This window comes from Scyliorhinus canicula, chromosome 6, assembly GCF_902713615.1.
Source record: "Scyliorhinus canicula chromosome 6, sScyCan1.1, whole genome shotgun sequence".
Classification (NCBI taxonomy): domain Eukaryota; kingdom Metazoa; phylum Chordata; class Chondrichthyes; order Carcharhiniformes; family Scyliorhinidae; genus Scyliorhinus; species Scyliorhinus canicula.
Window position 1 is genome coordinate 86789819 of NC_052151.1, and position 14433 is coordinate 86804251.

Consider the following 14433-nt stretch of genomic DNA (forward strand, 5'->3'; position numbering starts at 1 on the left):
TTTTCAGCCTGTTCAAGGAGCAAACAGTTGCTCCTTGACCGTTTGAAGACCTCATTGCAAGTGGAGATCCCATAGGGCATGCAAAGAAAACAGTATGTTTCATAGAATAGAAATTACAGTGCAGAAGGAGGCCATTCAGCCCATCGAGTCTGCACCGGCCCTTGGAAAGAGCACCCTACCCAATCATAAACCTCCACCCTACCCCAGTAACCCGACCCAACCTTTTTGGACACTAAAGGCAATTCAGCATGGCTAATCCACCTAACCTGCACATATTTGGACTGTGGGAGGAAACTGGAGCACCCAGAGGAAACCCTCGGAGACACGGGGAGAACATGCAGACTCCGCACAGACAGTGACCCAAGCTCGGAATCGAACCTGGGACTCTGGAGCTGAGAAGCAACTGTGCTAATCAATGTGCTACTGTGCTGCCCCCTTACCGGAAACATGAGTGTAGTGAGTTTCAAGGATTCTTTATCTAGCGGGATTTGCCAAGACCTACACTTCGCACCCAAGGTGTTGAAAACGTTGGCATTGGGCATGTCAGCTATCATCTGTTCAACCATTTTCAAAGGGTGCTGAGATTTGAACAGTGCCTTATTTAGGTGAACTGGCTCAATGCTGACCCTGACCGAGTTGTCTTTCCTAACTGCAGCCACCATTGCTGAAATCCACCTGTGGCCTAGTCTACGGGAGCTATGTCACCCAGTGTTGTAATGCGGTGCAGCTCATCGACTACTTTCTGCTTCATCGCAAGGAGTACTTTTCTCAGAGCATAGACCATGGATGGAATTGAGTCATCCAGCTTCATATGATATATTACAGGTAGCTACCCAATGGCTTTGCAGGTGAATAGGTCTTTGTATTCTATCACTTCTGGACCCTAGTGCATCTATGTACATCTGGACCAATGTGGATTAGGCCCTGTGTGATGCTGTCCCAAAAACCCAACAGCGGGTTTATGTTTTGGTTAATGACATGAAACTGGAAACTGCCCTGCATGCAGTGAAAGAGTGGCCATGCCATGGACAGTTTGTCCACCTTATGCCATCAGGTCCACCTGAGTATTGGGATTTGGTGCAGCATTTGGGTTGATTTACTGCAAGAACAGCCTGGGAACGACGTTGCACTTTGTGTTGATCTTTTAGTTTATTGAGTTGCTGCAAACAATGTTTAATGTAATGAAAATCTCACCCTTCTCCTTCAGGATGTCAACGCTCTCACGGTAAAGTGTGTTTGGAGGCTCCACATCTCAGTTACTTTGATTGCACTCCAATTCATTTACTCTGTGCTCAGGAACATGGAGAACTGAGCGACTGCTGTGTGGCTGGTGGCATGGGCAGACTGCTGTGACTTGGATCTGCAGTAGTTCACAAGGTGATTCCATTTTCCATACTTGTTACAGCATTTACCAAATGGCAGACTTGTTGTTCTATTCTCTGAGTGATCGCGGCCGCTGCTGGGGAAGGGCATGAAAACCTTTGTTTCCTACCGTAACTCTTTGTTGCTTCTTTCTGTGCATTCAGTGTACAGATGCTGATGGCAGATCCCAGCGTTAAATCTTTCTTGCGAAGAAGCCTCTTGCAGACAAACCACTATGGACCCCACACACAATGCAATCTCTCCACGTTCTTCAGTGAGGGTGTCAAATGCACATTCTTTGCTAGAATGTTTAAAGCTGCAGCATATGAATACGACTCATCAAACTTAGTATTGAATGTGACCATCCGGTATAACATTCTTTACTGGCATGCATATGTGCTCAAAAGTTTTCAGCAATACTTCAGGATTCTCTTCCTCCATCTGAGAAAGAGAGGAGTCGAATTTCTCAACCACCTCGGAGCCCACTAAATTTAGGAGAGTGTTCACCTGTATCTTCTTTGATTTGTCCAATTGGCCAGCACCGAAGTAGAAATGCCTCTCTTTTTTCGGATTTTATCCAGTCATCTGCGACATTTTCATCAAAAACGAGCAGGTCAATGCAGCAAAGACCCTCTGCCGTTCTGCCAATTCCTGACACCATGTAGAAGTGTTGGGTTCCAATAACTGGAGATCAGGAACTAGCCACAATATATATTTATTACAGTAACTCAGCAGCTCTTATGTTTTGTGTATCTGTCTGCACTCTGGGAGAACTTCCATGCTCCTTACACCTGACCCCTTTTATGCCCACGTCATCCCAGCGTCCACATGAGTGTGTGAAAACATTTTGGAAGATATCAAAGGACGGGCCATAACGCATGGTCCCCACTTTTAGGGTCCAATTGTGGTTCGCATCCATGTGACTTCCCATTCTGGGGCGGAGCGGTGGGGGGGGGGGGGGGGGGTGAATGAAGGCCATTGCATTCAGCTTTAATCTCGCAAATCAGAACAAACTGGGTGAGATCCTGATCATGCCAACTGGAGTGGGCCAGGTGAATGGAAAACTGACTTGCGGCCGGCTCAAATCCCGTTTTAGGACTCTCCCGGAATTCTCCCAACAGAGTTGTGCCAAACCAGATCTTAGGCAACTGCTGCAGGGTTTCTTGCTGAAGGGGAATGAGAGGCTCATAAGAGCCTGATTATTTTTTGGAGGACTGGCAAAAGAAGTTATTTTTGATCCAATAAAAACAGGAAGTGTTGGAAATGCTCAGAACGTCTGGCGGCATCTGTACAGAGAGAAACTGAAGTCAGTGATCCTTCACCAGGGCTGGTGAAAATCATGGCCCTGAAACATTGAATCTGTTTCTCTCCCCATAGATGCTGCCTGACCTGCCAAGTATTTCCAGCATTTTCTGTTTAGATTTAAGATTTACAGCATATTCACTACTTTGTTCTCCTATTATATGCTCCGTGCTGGGCACTATTCGTATGGTTAGTTTCAATTTAAAATGAGAAAATATTTCTCCCTCAATGTCAAGTGTATTTTTTATGTTAACCGTGTCCACTTGTTTGGATACAAATAGCAGATTACGGAAGATGAATTTGTTGATGCTAATTTACTGGGAGATTTTGCCATTTTTAACCTTGCACGTGAAATCAGGAGTCTTGCGCCAATAGAATTTGTCACTGTTAATGGTATTGTCATTTGTATTTGGAATTGTTAGTTTTGGTTCTTGTGAGGTTCAAGTCTCTTGGATGATGATTTGATTGATTTATTATTGTCACATGTATTAGTATACAGTGAAAAGTGTTGTTTCTTGCATGCTATACAGACAATGCATATCATACATAGGGAAGGAAGGAGAGACTACAGAATGTAATGTTACAGTCATAACTAAGATGTAGAGAAAAGATCAACTTAATACAAGGAAGGTCCATTCAAAAGTCTGATGGTAGCAGGGAAGGAGCTATTCTTGAGCTGATGTTTGGATATTGCACAGGACTAGGTTCAAAGAAGCGGAGCTTGTTGCATAAAATCATAGAATCCACACAGTGCAGAAGGAGGCCATTCAGCCCATCAATTCTGTACTGACCCTCAAAGAGAGCACCTTATCTTGGCCCATGCCTCCACCCCACCCCAGCAACCCAACCTAACCTTTTGAACACTGGTCATTTATCATGGCCAATCCACCTAACTTGCACATCTTTGGATTGTGGGAGGAAACCGGAGTACCCAGAGGAAACCCACACAAACAGGGGGACAACATACAAACTCCACACAGACAGTCACCCAAGGCTGGAATTGAACACAGGTCGCTGGTGCTGTGAGGCAGCAGTGCTAACCACTGTGCCACCGTGCCGCACCCCAAATGTGTATATATGAATGACTAAGTTGCGTGTGATTGTCTGACTAAATATATCATAGTGAAACTTAAGCTTTCAATGGGTTTTATAAATAGAGACATAGAATGCAAAAGCCAAGAAGTTTTGCTAAACCTATATCTAAATAGTTCAACTCCACTGTGACTATGGTTCCCAACTCTGGCCACCTGAAGGATGTGAGGGGGAGGATTAAGGGTGGAGGGGGTGATTAGGGAGTTTGGAAATGAAAAGCACCAGGTCCCACAATTTCTCTTCCTGGTCTAACTGCGGAAAATGGGCTGGATAGCTCTTTTGCATCTTTTTGCATCTTTCCAGGTTTTTACTTCTATTGATTGCATAAGAAACTTTATAACTTTTCTGAAATCCACATTTTCAAATACCAGCATTACATACCTTGATTCATGAGAATGAGGCTTCCTGTCAACAAGGCCACGCAGTTGGTTGGTTGATGGTTGTGGAGATATTGAAATCCCCATCCTCGGCTGTAAGACTTTTCATACATGTAGCGAGAGGCATCAGCGATGACCTCCAGATATGACTCCTGCTGAGTTTTGTTCAGTTGTTCATACAAGAAGTCATATGCAGTGGCAAAACTCACCAGTGAGTGAGCCAGTGGAACCTCATCCCACGGAGCATCTTTCACCAGCCTTTGGAGGAGGAAAACTGTCATCAGTACATTGAAACATACAAATGCCAAGCACTTTAAAGCTGCTTGTTTACTTTAATATATAAAAAAGCCATTGTTAGCTACTGCTCTTCACAGCTCGGTCAAAAGTAAGCTTTGGGATATCTTGTCCACAATGTGACAATTCAGGATAATTGTAAATATTCAGTCCGACACCACAGGAGCGACTCACAACTTCAGATTCCTCAAATCTTCCAGGTTTGTCTTCCCCACTGCCTAAAATACCATGTTGTAGCTTCCGAGTTATTGTTTTAGCGGATGAATCAGGAGGGAACATTGAAGGAAAAGGGTGGAAAAAGAATGGAAAATTTGTAATTTTTTACAAACAAACTTCTTTTCAGTGAAAATAGTAAAAATGAAAAATTGCGAAATATGCAATTTTGACTGTTCTTTCCACGTCACTTGGAATGACAGTTGAGAATATTCTCTTACCCAAACTCTATGACATCAATCAATATTTAGGCTCATCCACGTTAGACTGATGGAAGAATATGTTAGAAAGGTACCTGACCTTTCTAGTACACCTCTTGCATTTTTATGATGTATCCTCTTCCCCCATTCAGGCATGGGTGAACACATATACTGATTGATACAGAGTTTGCGTAAGAGGTTTCAGGTAATGCCTTGAGAGTCTGCTGCTGAGAGCTGCCAGCTGGGAAGAGAGGGAAGGAATGACTCGAACTGCCCGTGTGTGGCACGGTGCCTTTTTCTTGTTGATTCATGGTTACTGTGATGTGTACTGTTCAGTTGTTTCTTTGTATCTTTTGTTTAAAGGTATTATTGACTGTTTAATAAAAAGCATATTCTCCAAGGGGTAACCAATTGTGCCTCCCCAATAGGATCCAGGAAGGTTACAACATAAACATATTATGGAGCAGAAATGCTCAATTGGAACAGTCCAAGCTGATATCAACCCAGAACATCGTTTCCTCTACATCCTCATAGTGAGTTTCTGTCCATTTCCCCACAGTAAGGATTTTTATACTTAGCTGTGGGGTTTCACTCAATTTTAATAAACACTGAAAGGTAGTTCAGATGCTAATAATCTATCTGTCTATTGAAGTTCCTTCATGAAAGACTGAAAATATGTGGCAATTTGCCAGCCTGTCTCCATAATCAATAATTACCTCATACCACTTGTTTTGGGAAGCACAAGGCTGGGGTTATCCTCTCCTCTATTGGTGAATAGAGGATGATAAAATCATGAGCGAAACACACAGAGTCAGAGTAGTTGAAAGTAATTTTGTTCAAGTCAAGCAACACAACTCACCAATATGGGGATGCGCAGTACAATCATCATTTTGTATTATCGTATAAAAACAAGTTACAAGAGGAACCATGGAGTGCATGTTCACAGATGCCTGATGGTAGCAGGAGAGGTTGACAAGGTGGTGAAGAATGCATATAGGATATTTTTCTTTATTGGCTGAGGAACTGAATATAAGAATAGGAAAATTATGTTTGAACTGTATAGGACACAACTAGCATACTGCCTTCAGTTTTGGTCAATGCATTATAAAAAGGATTTGATTGCATTAAGAGTGCAGTGGAGATTTATGAGGGTGTTGCCAGGATTGGAGAATTGTAGTTATGAAAAAGTATAAAGAAAGGCTATGTTGTTTTCTATCAGCGGGATAGTTAACTGAGGACCTTAAGAGCTGGCCCAGGTAGGAGCCAAGCTGCAGAGTAGTCCTGGCAGGAACTGGGACTGTACGTGTATATACTTTACATTCATTTGACTCTCCTTTCCAAACTCCTCTGTAACTACTAAATTGGCGATGAGGATAAAACAGAATTACAGTTGGCGCTCCTAACCATTTGTCATACAGCCACCTCCCTTTACAAGGGAATAAGGTTTGCACCATTTTGAAAATGCTGCTCTTTAGCAGACTCTATGCATTCAAGTGGGTGTAGAGGACTGGACTCAGTATGCGGAGCTTATGCGTTATTTTTCAAGGCAAACGCTATCGTTGGGGATGATCAAAGATTGGTAATTCTTCTGACCATTTGTGGGGCCCCCACTTTCAGCATCATAATGAGCCTTATGTACACTGCGGCTCCAGACTCCAAGGCATTCAAAGAGCGAGTGATGCTCGTGGGAAAACATTGCAACACCAAACCATCAGTTTACAGATAGAGGTACCGATTTAATACGGCCGAGGGACCCCAAGGTGTCCTTTACCGAGTTTTTGGCACGATTGTGCAAATTGCCAGAGTTTTCTGACTACCCGAGATTCTAAGAGACTGCCTTGTATGTGGAGTAAATAATTTTGTAACACAGTGGAAATTGCTAGCTGAACTGTTGCTGGACCTAGATAAGGCAGCCAAGATCGCCATCTCATGGGAGAATGTGCATAAGGGAATCTAGGAACTCCAGAACCCTGCCCTGGCCCAAACGCTGCTGGGACCAGGCCCATTGGACAAGGGCCGCTACAGCCAGATAGGACATCTCCCCTGACTCAATGAAGCATGATCCAAGGAGGTGCGGCACTTGTGGCTGGCGAAATCGCAAACCTGCTGCCCTATCCGAGGGAGACACCAGCCCAGAGCCCGGAACCTCCACTTAGAACAATCTGATGACAAGGAAAAAATGCAATTGAGTTGCATTGCTGCGCCATGACTTGCCCACATCAGGATTACTGTGCAGGTGAACAGCCACCGATTAGAGGTGGAGTTGGACACGGACACCACAGTTTCAGTAATTGGGAGGCAGACTTTGGAGAGAATCAGTACTGGAGTTCAACAGTTGTGTTTGCGGGACATTGAGGCAAGGCCAGCGACCTATACGGGGGACCTCTAGCCATAGCGGGCATGACCAGTAACTTATGGATAGCAGGCCATTAAGTTGCCATTAAAAATAGTGAAGGGCTCCGGACTGAGTCTGCTGGGCCGTGACTAGCTACAATGCCTCAGGCTGGACTGGCAACAGATCTTCTGGATGGGTGTTGGAGCACTTCACAAAATATTGGGGAAGTACCCTGAAGTCTTCCAGGAAGGCCCGGGGAAAATTAAGGGAGCTGTGGCCAAATTAGATGTGGATCCTGAGGTCCAGCCTAAGTATTTCTGGGCCCGCCTGGTTTCCTATGCACTGCTGCCGAAGGTTGAGGATGAACTCAGCAGACTGGAAGGCCTCAGGATCATCCAACTGGTATGGTTTGCTAATTGGCCAGCGGCAGTAGTCCCGGTACTAAAATCTGATAACACTGTAAGCCGATTATTGTAAGTTGATCGTCCGGTGCCCGGAACTCGCTGCCGGAGGAAATGGTGGAAGGAGGGACGATAGTGACATTTAAGGGTCATCTGGACAAATACATGAATAGGATGGGAATAGAGGGATACGGACCCAGAAAGTGTTGAAGATTTTAGTTTCGACGGGCAGCATGGTCGGCACAGGCTTGGAATGCCGAATGGCCTGTTCCTGTGCTGTACTTTTCTTTGTTCTTTGTTCTTGGTACCCACAGGGCCCCTACGAGTACACAAGACTGCCGTTTGGAGTGTCGTCGGCCTGCGCAATTTTCCAACGCATTATGGAGAACATCCTGAGGGGGCTACTACATGTAGCGATCTACTTGGACATCGTCCTGGTCACTGGAGCCACGGACAAGGAGCACTTGAGCAACCTGGGGGAAGTTCTCCGGCGGTTTTCTGAGACAGGGATCTGCCTCAAGAGGGAAAGTGTGTTTTCTACATTAGGGAATTTACATACTTGGGGTATTGTGTGGATCTGGACGGACCACATAGGGTTCAGAAGGTGCAGGCAATAAAGTAAGTCCCCACTCCGGAAAACGAAACAGAGTTACAGTCAGTCTTTGTACTCGTCAACTATTACTGGAAATTTATTCCTGGCCTAGTGACCATCCTCGCCCCATTGCATGCATTGCTGAAGAAGGACCAAGAATGGGCGAGGAGACAACCTCAGGAGGACGTTTTTCCCAGGGTGAAGCAGCAGCTAATGTTGTACGGATTATTGACATATTACGACCCCTCCAAGCCTCTGTTGGTGACATGCGGTGCCTCGCCTTAAAGAATTGGAGCTGTATTGTCCCACTGCATGGCTGACGGAAGAGAAAGGCTGATGGCATTCGTGTCTAGGACATTGCTGTAGTGGAGCACAATTACCGCCAGTACATAGAATTTAAAGTGCAGAAGGAGGCCATTCGGCCCATCGAGTCTGCATCAGCCCTTGCAAAGAGCACCTACTGAAGCCCATGTAGCTACCATATCCCCGTAACCCAGTAACCCCCACTTAACATTTTTTGGACATTAAGGGCAATTTAGCATGGCCAATTCACCTAACCTGCACATCTTTGGACTGTGGGAGGAAACCGGAGCACCCGGAGGAAACCCACGCAGACACGGGGAGAATGTGCAGTCTCTGCACAGACAGTGACCCAAACCGGGAATCGAACCTGGGACCCTGGAGATGTGAAGCAACTGTGCTAACCACTATGCTACTGTGCTGCCCAGATAGAAAAGGAAAGGTTGGCCGTCATACTCGAGGTGAAGAAATTGCATTAGTAGGTTTACGGGTGTCGATTCCCCATTGTGATGGATCATAAGACATTGTTCAGGATTTTTAAAGAAGACAAGGTGATCCAGCCAACATTGTCTGCCCGGACTCAGCGATGCGCCTGTTACTCGCAGCGTATGAGTATACCTTTGAGCATTTCCCAGGCACACAAAATACAAATACAGACCCGTTGAGCAGGCTCCCACTGCGGATGTGCCTCTCGTCTCCACCAAGAAAGTCGTTTTGACACTTAACTTTATGGACACCTTGCCAGTCAGCACTGCCCAGATACGTGACTGGATGCAAAAAGACTCCGCATTGGCGAGAGTCCACCATATTGTCTTACACAGGAGCCAGCAAGAGAAACTTCCTGAGGAACTACAGGCCTTTGAAACCAAAATGCAGGTGTTCAGTGTGGAAAACTGCATCCTTCTGTGGGGATCTCGCATCATGGTCCCAAACCGGGCAGAGATGCCAACCTTCAGGATCTGCACAAGGGACACCAAGTGGAGTCGAAAATAAGAAGCTAGCCTGTATTTATGTGTGGTGGCCAGGCCTGGATGGCACAAGTGAACGACTGACCCAACAGTGTACTGCATGCCAAGAACAGCAGAAACTCCCAACTGCCGCCCTGCTACATCCATGGGAATGGCTGGAAGTCTATCGATGTCGTCCACCATGCCGAAGGTACAGTTGACAGGCTCTGGCTCTCCTACAGCACTAACAGCATTCTGCAGGTACTGGTCACAGACAATGGCACCCCCTTCACCAGCGACAAGTTTGATCATTTTATGAAGACAAAAGGGCTACGACAGATCCGCATGGCCCGGTATCAGCCTTCCTCGGGCTGGCCGAGCGAGCGGTACAGACCTTCAAGAGAAGGATGACGAAACAGACCACGAGGTCCGTGTAAATGCGACTTGAAAGATTTTTGTTCCACTATGGGAACACGCCGCATTCAGCGACCAGCGTAGCACCAGCAAAATTGTTGATGGAACCGAGGCTCAGGACCCGCCTCAGTCTCGCATTCCCCAGTATTGATGAGAAAGTACAACATGTTCAGGACCTGCATAGGCAAAGCGAAGGCAAATGGACGCAGAGCAGGAGCTTCAAACCAGGGGATGCAATTTATGTCCAAAACTTTGGGGAAGGTGCCCAATGGATTCCAGGGACAGTGCTCCGGACAGACCAGACCAGTTTTGTATCAGGTGAAGGCGTGTGAAAACAGACAGTGCAGAAGCACCTGGGCCACCTCAGGAGCAGGGGACCAACGTTGACCACGCCCCACCAGTCACCCCCATCATCCTGTGGGGGTTCCGACACCGATATTTCATAGAATTTACAGTGGCAAAGGAGGCCATTCGGTCCATCGAGTCTGCACCGGCTCTTGGAATGAGCACCCTACCCAAGCCCATACCTCCACCCTATCCCCATAACCCAGTAACCACACCTAACATTAAGGGCAATTTGGACCTTGAGGGCAATTTAGCCTGGCCAATTCACCTAACCTGCACATCTTTGGACTGTGGGAGGAAACCGGAGCACCCGGAGGAAACCCACGCACACACGGGGAGAACGTGCAGACTCCGCACAGACAGTGACCCAAGCCGGGATTCGAACCTGGGACCCTGGAGCTGTGAGGCATTTGTGCTAACCACTATGCTACCGTGCTGCCCATACCGATATGCGAGAGGTGGTAGACTCCGACTCGGAAACGGAGACCCAGACAGCTGATGCTCCCAACATCGATCTGGCCAAGGATCAATCACCAGGGTAGTACCTCCCAGGGAGTCATCAAGGAAACAGTGTTCCCAGACACACTATACGTGATCCGACCCATCCCCGCAGCCACTGTAAGTGCAGTCACGGGCAAAGTTCTCCTGCTCTATCTTCTTCGGAGGGTCTTACAGATTTGGGGAGTTGGGTGGGATGGATGTTATAACCCCCACAGGGATGACCTGATTAACCTCTCCATGAGACCTGTGGAGAACGAGCTCCCCCACTGCAGAGCAGAGGCCCACCAGTGGGATAGTTAACTCAGCACCTTAAATGCTGGCTGAGGCAGGAGCTGAGCTGCAGTGTAGGCCTGACAGGGGGGACTGTTACTTGTATAGACTTTACTTTTGTAATAAAACATTCATTTGACTTTCCCTTCCGTGCTCCTCTGTGACTACTAAAAAGGAGTAATTTTTTTACCCAGAGGATGGTAAGTGTCTGAAATTCTCCGTCTGAAAGGGTGATAGAGGCAGAAATCCTATCCTATTAAGAAATGCATTTGGATAGTCACTTGAGGTGCTATAAACTACAGGGCTACAGACCAAGGGCAGGAAGGTGGTATTAAACTGGTAACTCTTCCTCAGTCAGCACAGACATGGTGGACCGAATGGTCAACTTCTGTGCCGTGGCTGTAGTTACGTTGCTAGGTTTTACACTGATTGAGTTAATTGCATCTGATCAGAATTGCTGCTCTGTACTTTCACTCGCTGATGCGAAATAGAATATCTCAATTGCTTTTTCCGGTCTAATCTCAACGACCTTTAAACAGTACACTTACTGAAAGGTTTAATAAGCATATATAAATAAGGGCATGTGTGAAAGACAATATCCAGTTCATGTGCCAAGAGGTGTGCATTGTTACAGTTGATGGATTATGCCTTTTTAAATACAGTGTGCATCAACTCTGTAAAGTTAAGTTGATGCTCAATTAACCCACAAAAGCATCTGCAGCAGACCCAAATTTATTAGAAAGAACTGAGCTGACTATTTTAAAAGATAATTTAAAAACCTAAATAAACAGACGACAACCATCATAGAATTGTAAAATAATTCAACTCGGAGGAGGCCTTTGAGCCCACTGTGCCTGCACGAGGCCTTTGGTAAAACTGTATATTTAACCCCCACCCCCCCCATTCTTTCCCCATTGCAAGAATATCAATATGTTTTTCATTACTTTTGTTTTAAGAGAGACAAAATATAATGTGGAACAGATTTCTTTAAATCGCATTTTCAAAAGCCCATCTCAAAACCGCTGATAAGAGAAGCTTCTGGAACACAGGCTTTTATCGCAGCAGGGGTTGTGATGACTCCATACATCAGAAGATGGTTTACATCAAAGGATGGTTTTGAGGAGGGGGACGCAATAAATAAGTAGTAACACTCTGGTGTTAAAAGTGTATGACTGAGGCATCTCATTTCCTAATGGCAAACGTTTTGAAACAAATGGGTAGTTGTAAAATATGAGGCATGGGTTGCATTTGAAGAGGACAGTAAACCAAAATGCTATGTTTTGCTTAGTTAGAGATTGAAGAAAAAGGAGAAGAAATCCTGAGGTGTAGTGAAACCACCTTTCCTATTTCTCACTAAATCTGCACAGAGTAAATTTTAGACACCAGGTAAATCTCAATATTCTGTATGGTTGGTGAGGGTGTTTTAGATTAATGACTGTCAGAAATAAATTAAGTTGATTGTTGAGCATAGAATCATAGAATCCCTACAGTGCAGACGGAGGCCATTCTACCCATCAAGTTGCACCAACCCTCTAGCACCCTACCCAGGTCCACACTCCGCCTTATCCCTGTAATCCCACCTAACCTGCTCATCTTTGGACTGTGGGGGGAAAACAAGGCACGCAGACAAGGGAAAAAGTGAAAACTCCACAGACAGTCACGCAAGGCCAAAATTCAACCCGAGTCCCTGGCACTGTGTGACAGTAGCGCTAACCACTGTGGCATTGTGTCTTCCTAAGCATATTACTGTCCCTTTTAGTAAGAAGGATACGGGTGGGGGTGGGGGTGGGGGGGGGGGGGGGGGGGGGGGGGGGGGGCATCGGCAGGACCGGAAGTCATCCTGCTGGCTTTAACAGGCAGAATATTATTCTCCATTCTCCTGATCCATAGTTCTTGCAACTTGATGTAATCTACCTGTAAACTTAACTTCACAATTTCCTTCCTATTTAGTTGCCTGTGGTATACACCCAGCAACTCAACAGTTCCTCGGTTGTTCCTTAATTCTAACCAAATAGATTGCCTTTGACTCCTCAACTACATCATCCATCTCCAATGCTAAAATAGTTTGGTTGATCAATGTTGCCAGGCCACCTTTTTTCATCCTCATCCCTCCTGAATACCTTGTGGCCAACAATATTAAATTCCCTATCATTCTTTTCTTTGACCTGGCTCTCTGCTATTATCACTATATGAGAGCCCATGCGGCTGCTTGTGCCTGCAGTTTAACTACCTTATTTACCATGCCTCATGTGTTCACATACATGCGCGATAAACCTACTAAAACTGGTTTGCATTTCCTCCCTGTCAGTTCCTTCCTATTTGCCTCTTGGAATTCTCTGGGATCCTCCCTAATGTTTCATCCTGTTAGCATCCCATTCCCAAATTAGTTTTCACTCTCACCCGCTGCACTGAATAACCTTTGAACAAGGTCATCGATCCCAGCTCTGTTGAGCTGCAACCATAAACCCTAAAAAGTTGCACCTGTGCCAGATCTCATCCAAATGCCAAAGGAATCTGAAACCCTCCATCCTGCACTATCTCAACTCACTATTTTTAAAACAAATTCCAATTAAGGGGCAATTTAGCATGGCCAATCCACCTAACCAGCACATCTTTAGGTTGTGGGGGTGAGATCCATGCAGACACAGGGGGAATGTGCAAACTCCACACGGACAGTGACCCAGGGCCGGGATCAAACCCGGGTCCTCGGCGCCGTGAGGCAGCAGTGCTAACCAGTGCGCCACCGTGCCGCCCGTTTATCCCACTCACTTGTACTTGATACTGGGAGTAAGCCTAGTTTTGTTTCAAAACTTCCTCCCTAAATCCTGAAACTCTAACTGCAGCACCTCACCCTTTTCCTCCCTATAGCACTGATTCTCACATGAATCCTAATTATTGGTTGTCCCCCCCCCCCCCCAACTTCCCTGACTTCAAAACAGTCTGTGCCCATTTAGTGATGTTCTTTACCCTGTTATCAGGAAGTCAACATGCCATTTGGGACTCATGTCGGGAATTGTGGAACCGTGGGCACAGTTACCTTCAACTTGAACCATCTTTGCTGATGTGTACCAGTGTAATGTTACAGTATTAGCTTAGACAGAGGGTTTCATTGATTTTACTAAAGATAAACACCAAGAAATGTTTCCGACAATGTAAAAGGAATTTAATCTGATTTTAAAGTGGCAAAATACCAGGTTCTGAATTACTTGAACAATACCTTAATATCTGCTTTGTTTTAACAGCTGGATCAAATTAATTCTGCTGTCACAATGTCTGGAAAGCATAAAGCTTATCTTAACCCATAATTCAATTTGCTCTGTTCTAATTAGCTCTTCATTTGGGTTGTGAAAAAAAGCATTCAAATCAGTTTCGAAAGGTTTCTTTGGAAAACTGCATTTATTTTGGAAGGGGGCAGAAATGCGTAGAAGAGTTGTACACTGCTTTGTTAAAATACGTCATGAACCTATGCAATGATGGCCTTTAGCGCA

At 45.6% G+C, this 14433-nt stretch overlaps 1 protein-coding gene across 2 annotated transcripts in view; it reads right to left on the reverse strand.

The window, feature by feature from the left end:
- Positions 1 to 14433, reverse strand: part of dse (dermatan sulfate epimerase) — a 102361-nt gene that overhangs the window by 33283 nt on the left and 54645 nt on the right. For both annotated transcript variants that reach the window (XM_038799635.1, XM_038799636.1), the window contains one exon: positions 4138 to 4391. In XM_038799635.1, the coding sequence (XP_038655563.1) occupies positions 4138 to 4391 (254 nt within the window). The remainder of the gene's footprint in view (positions 1 to 4137; positions 4392 to 14433) is intronic.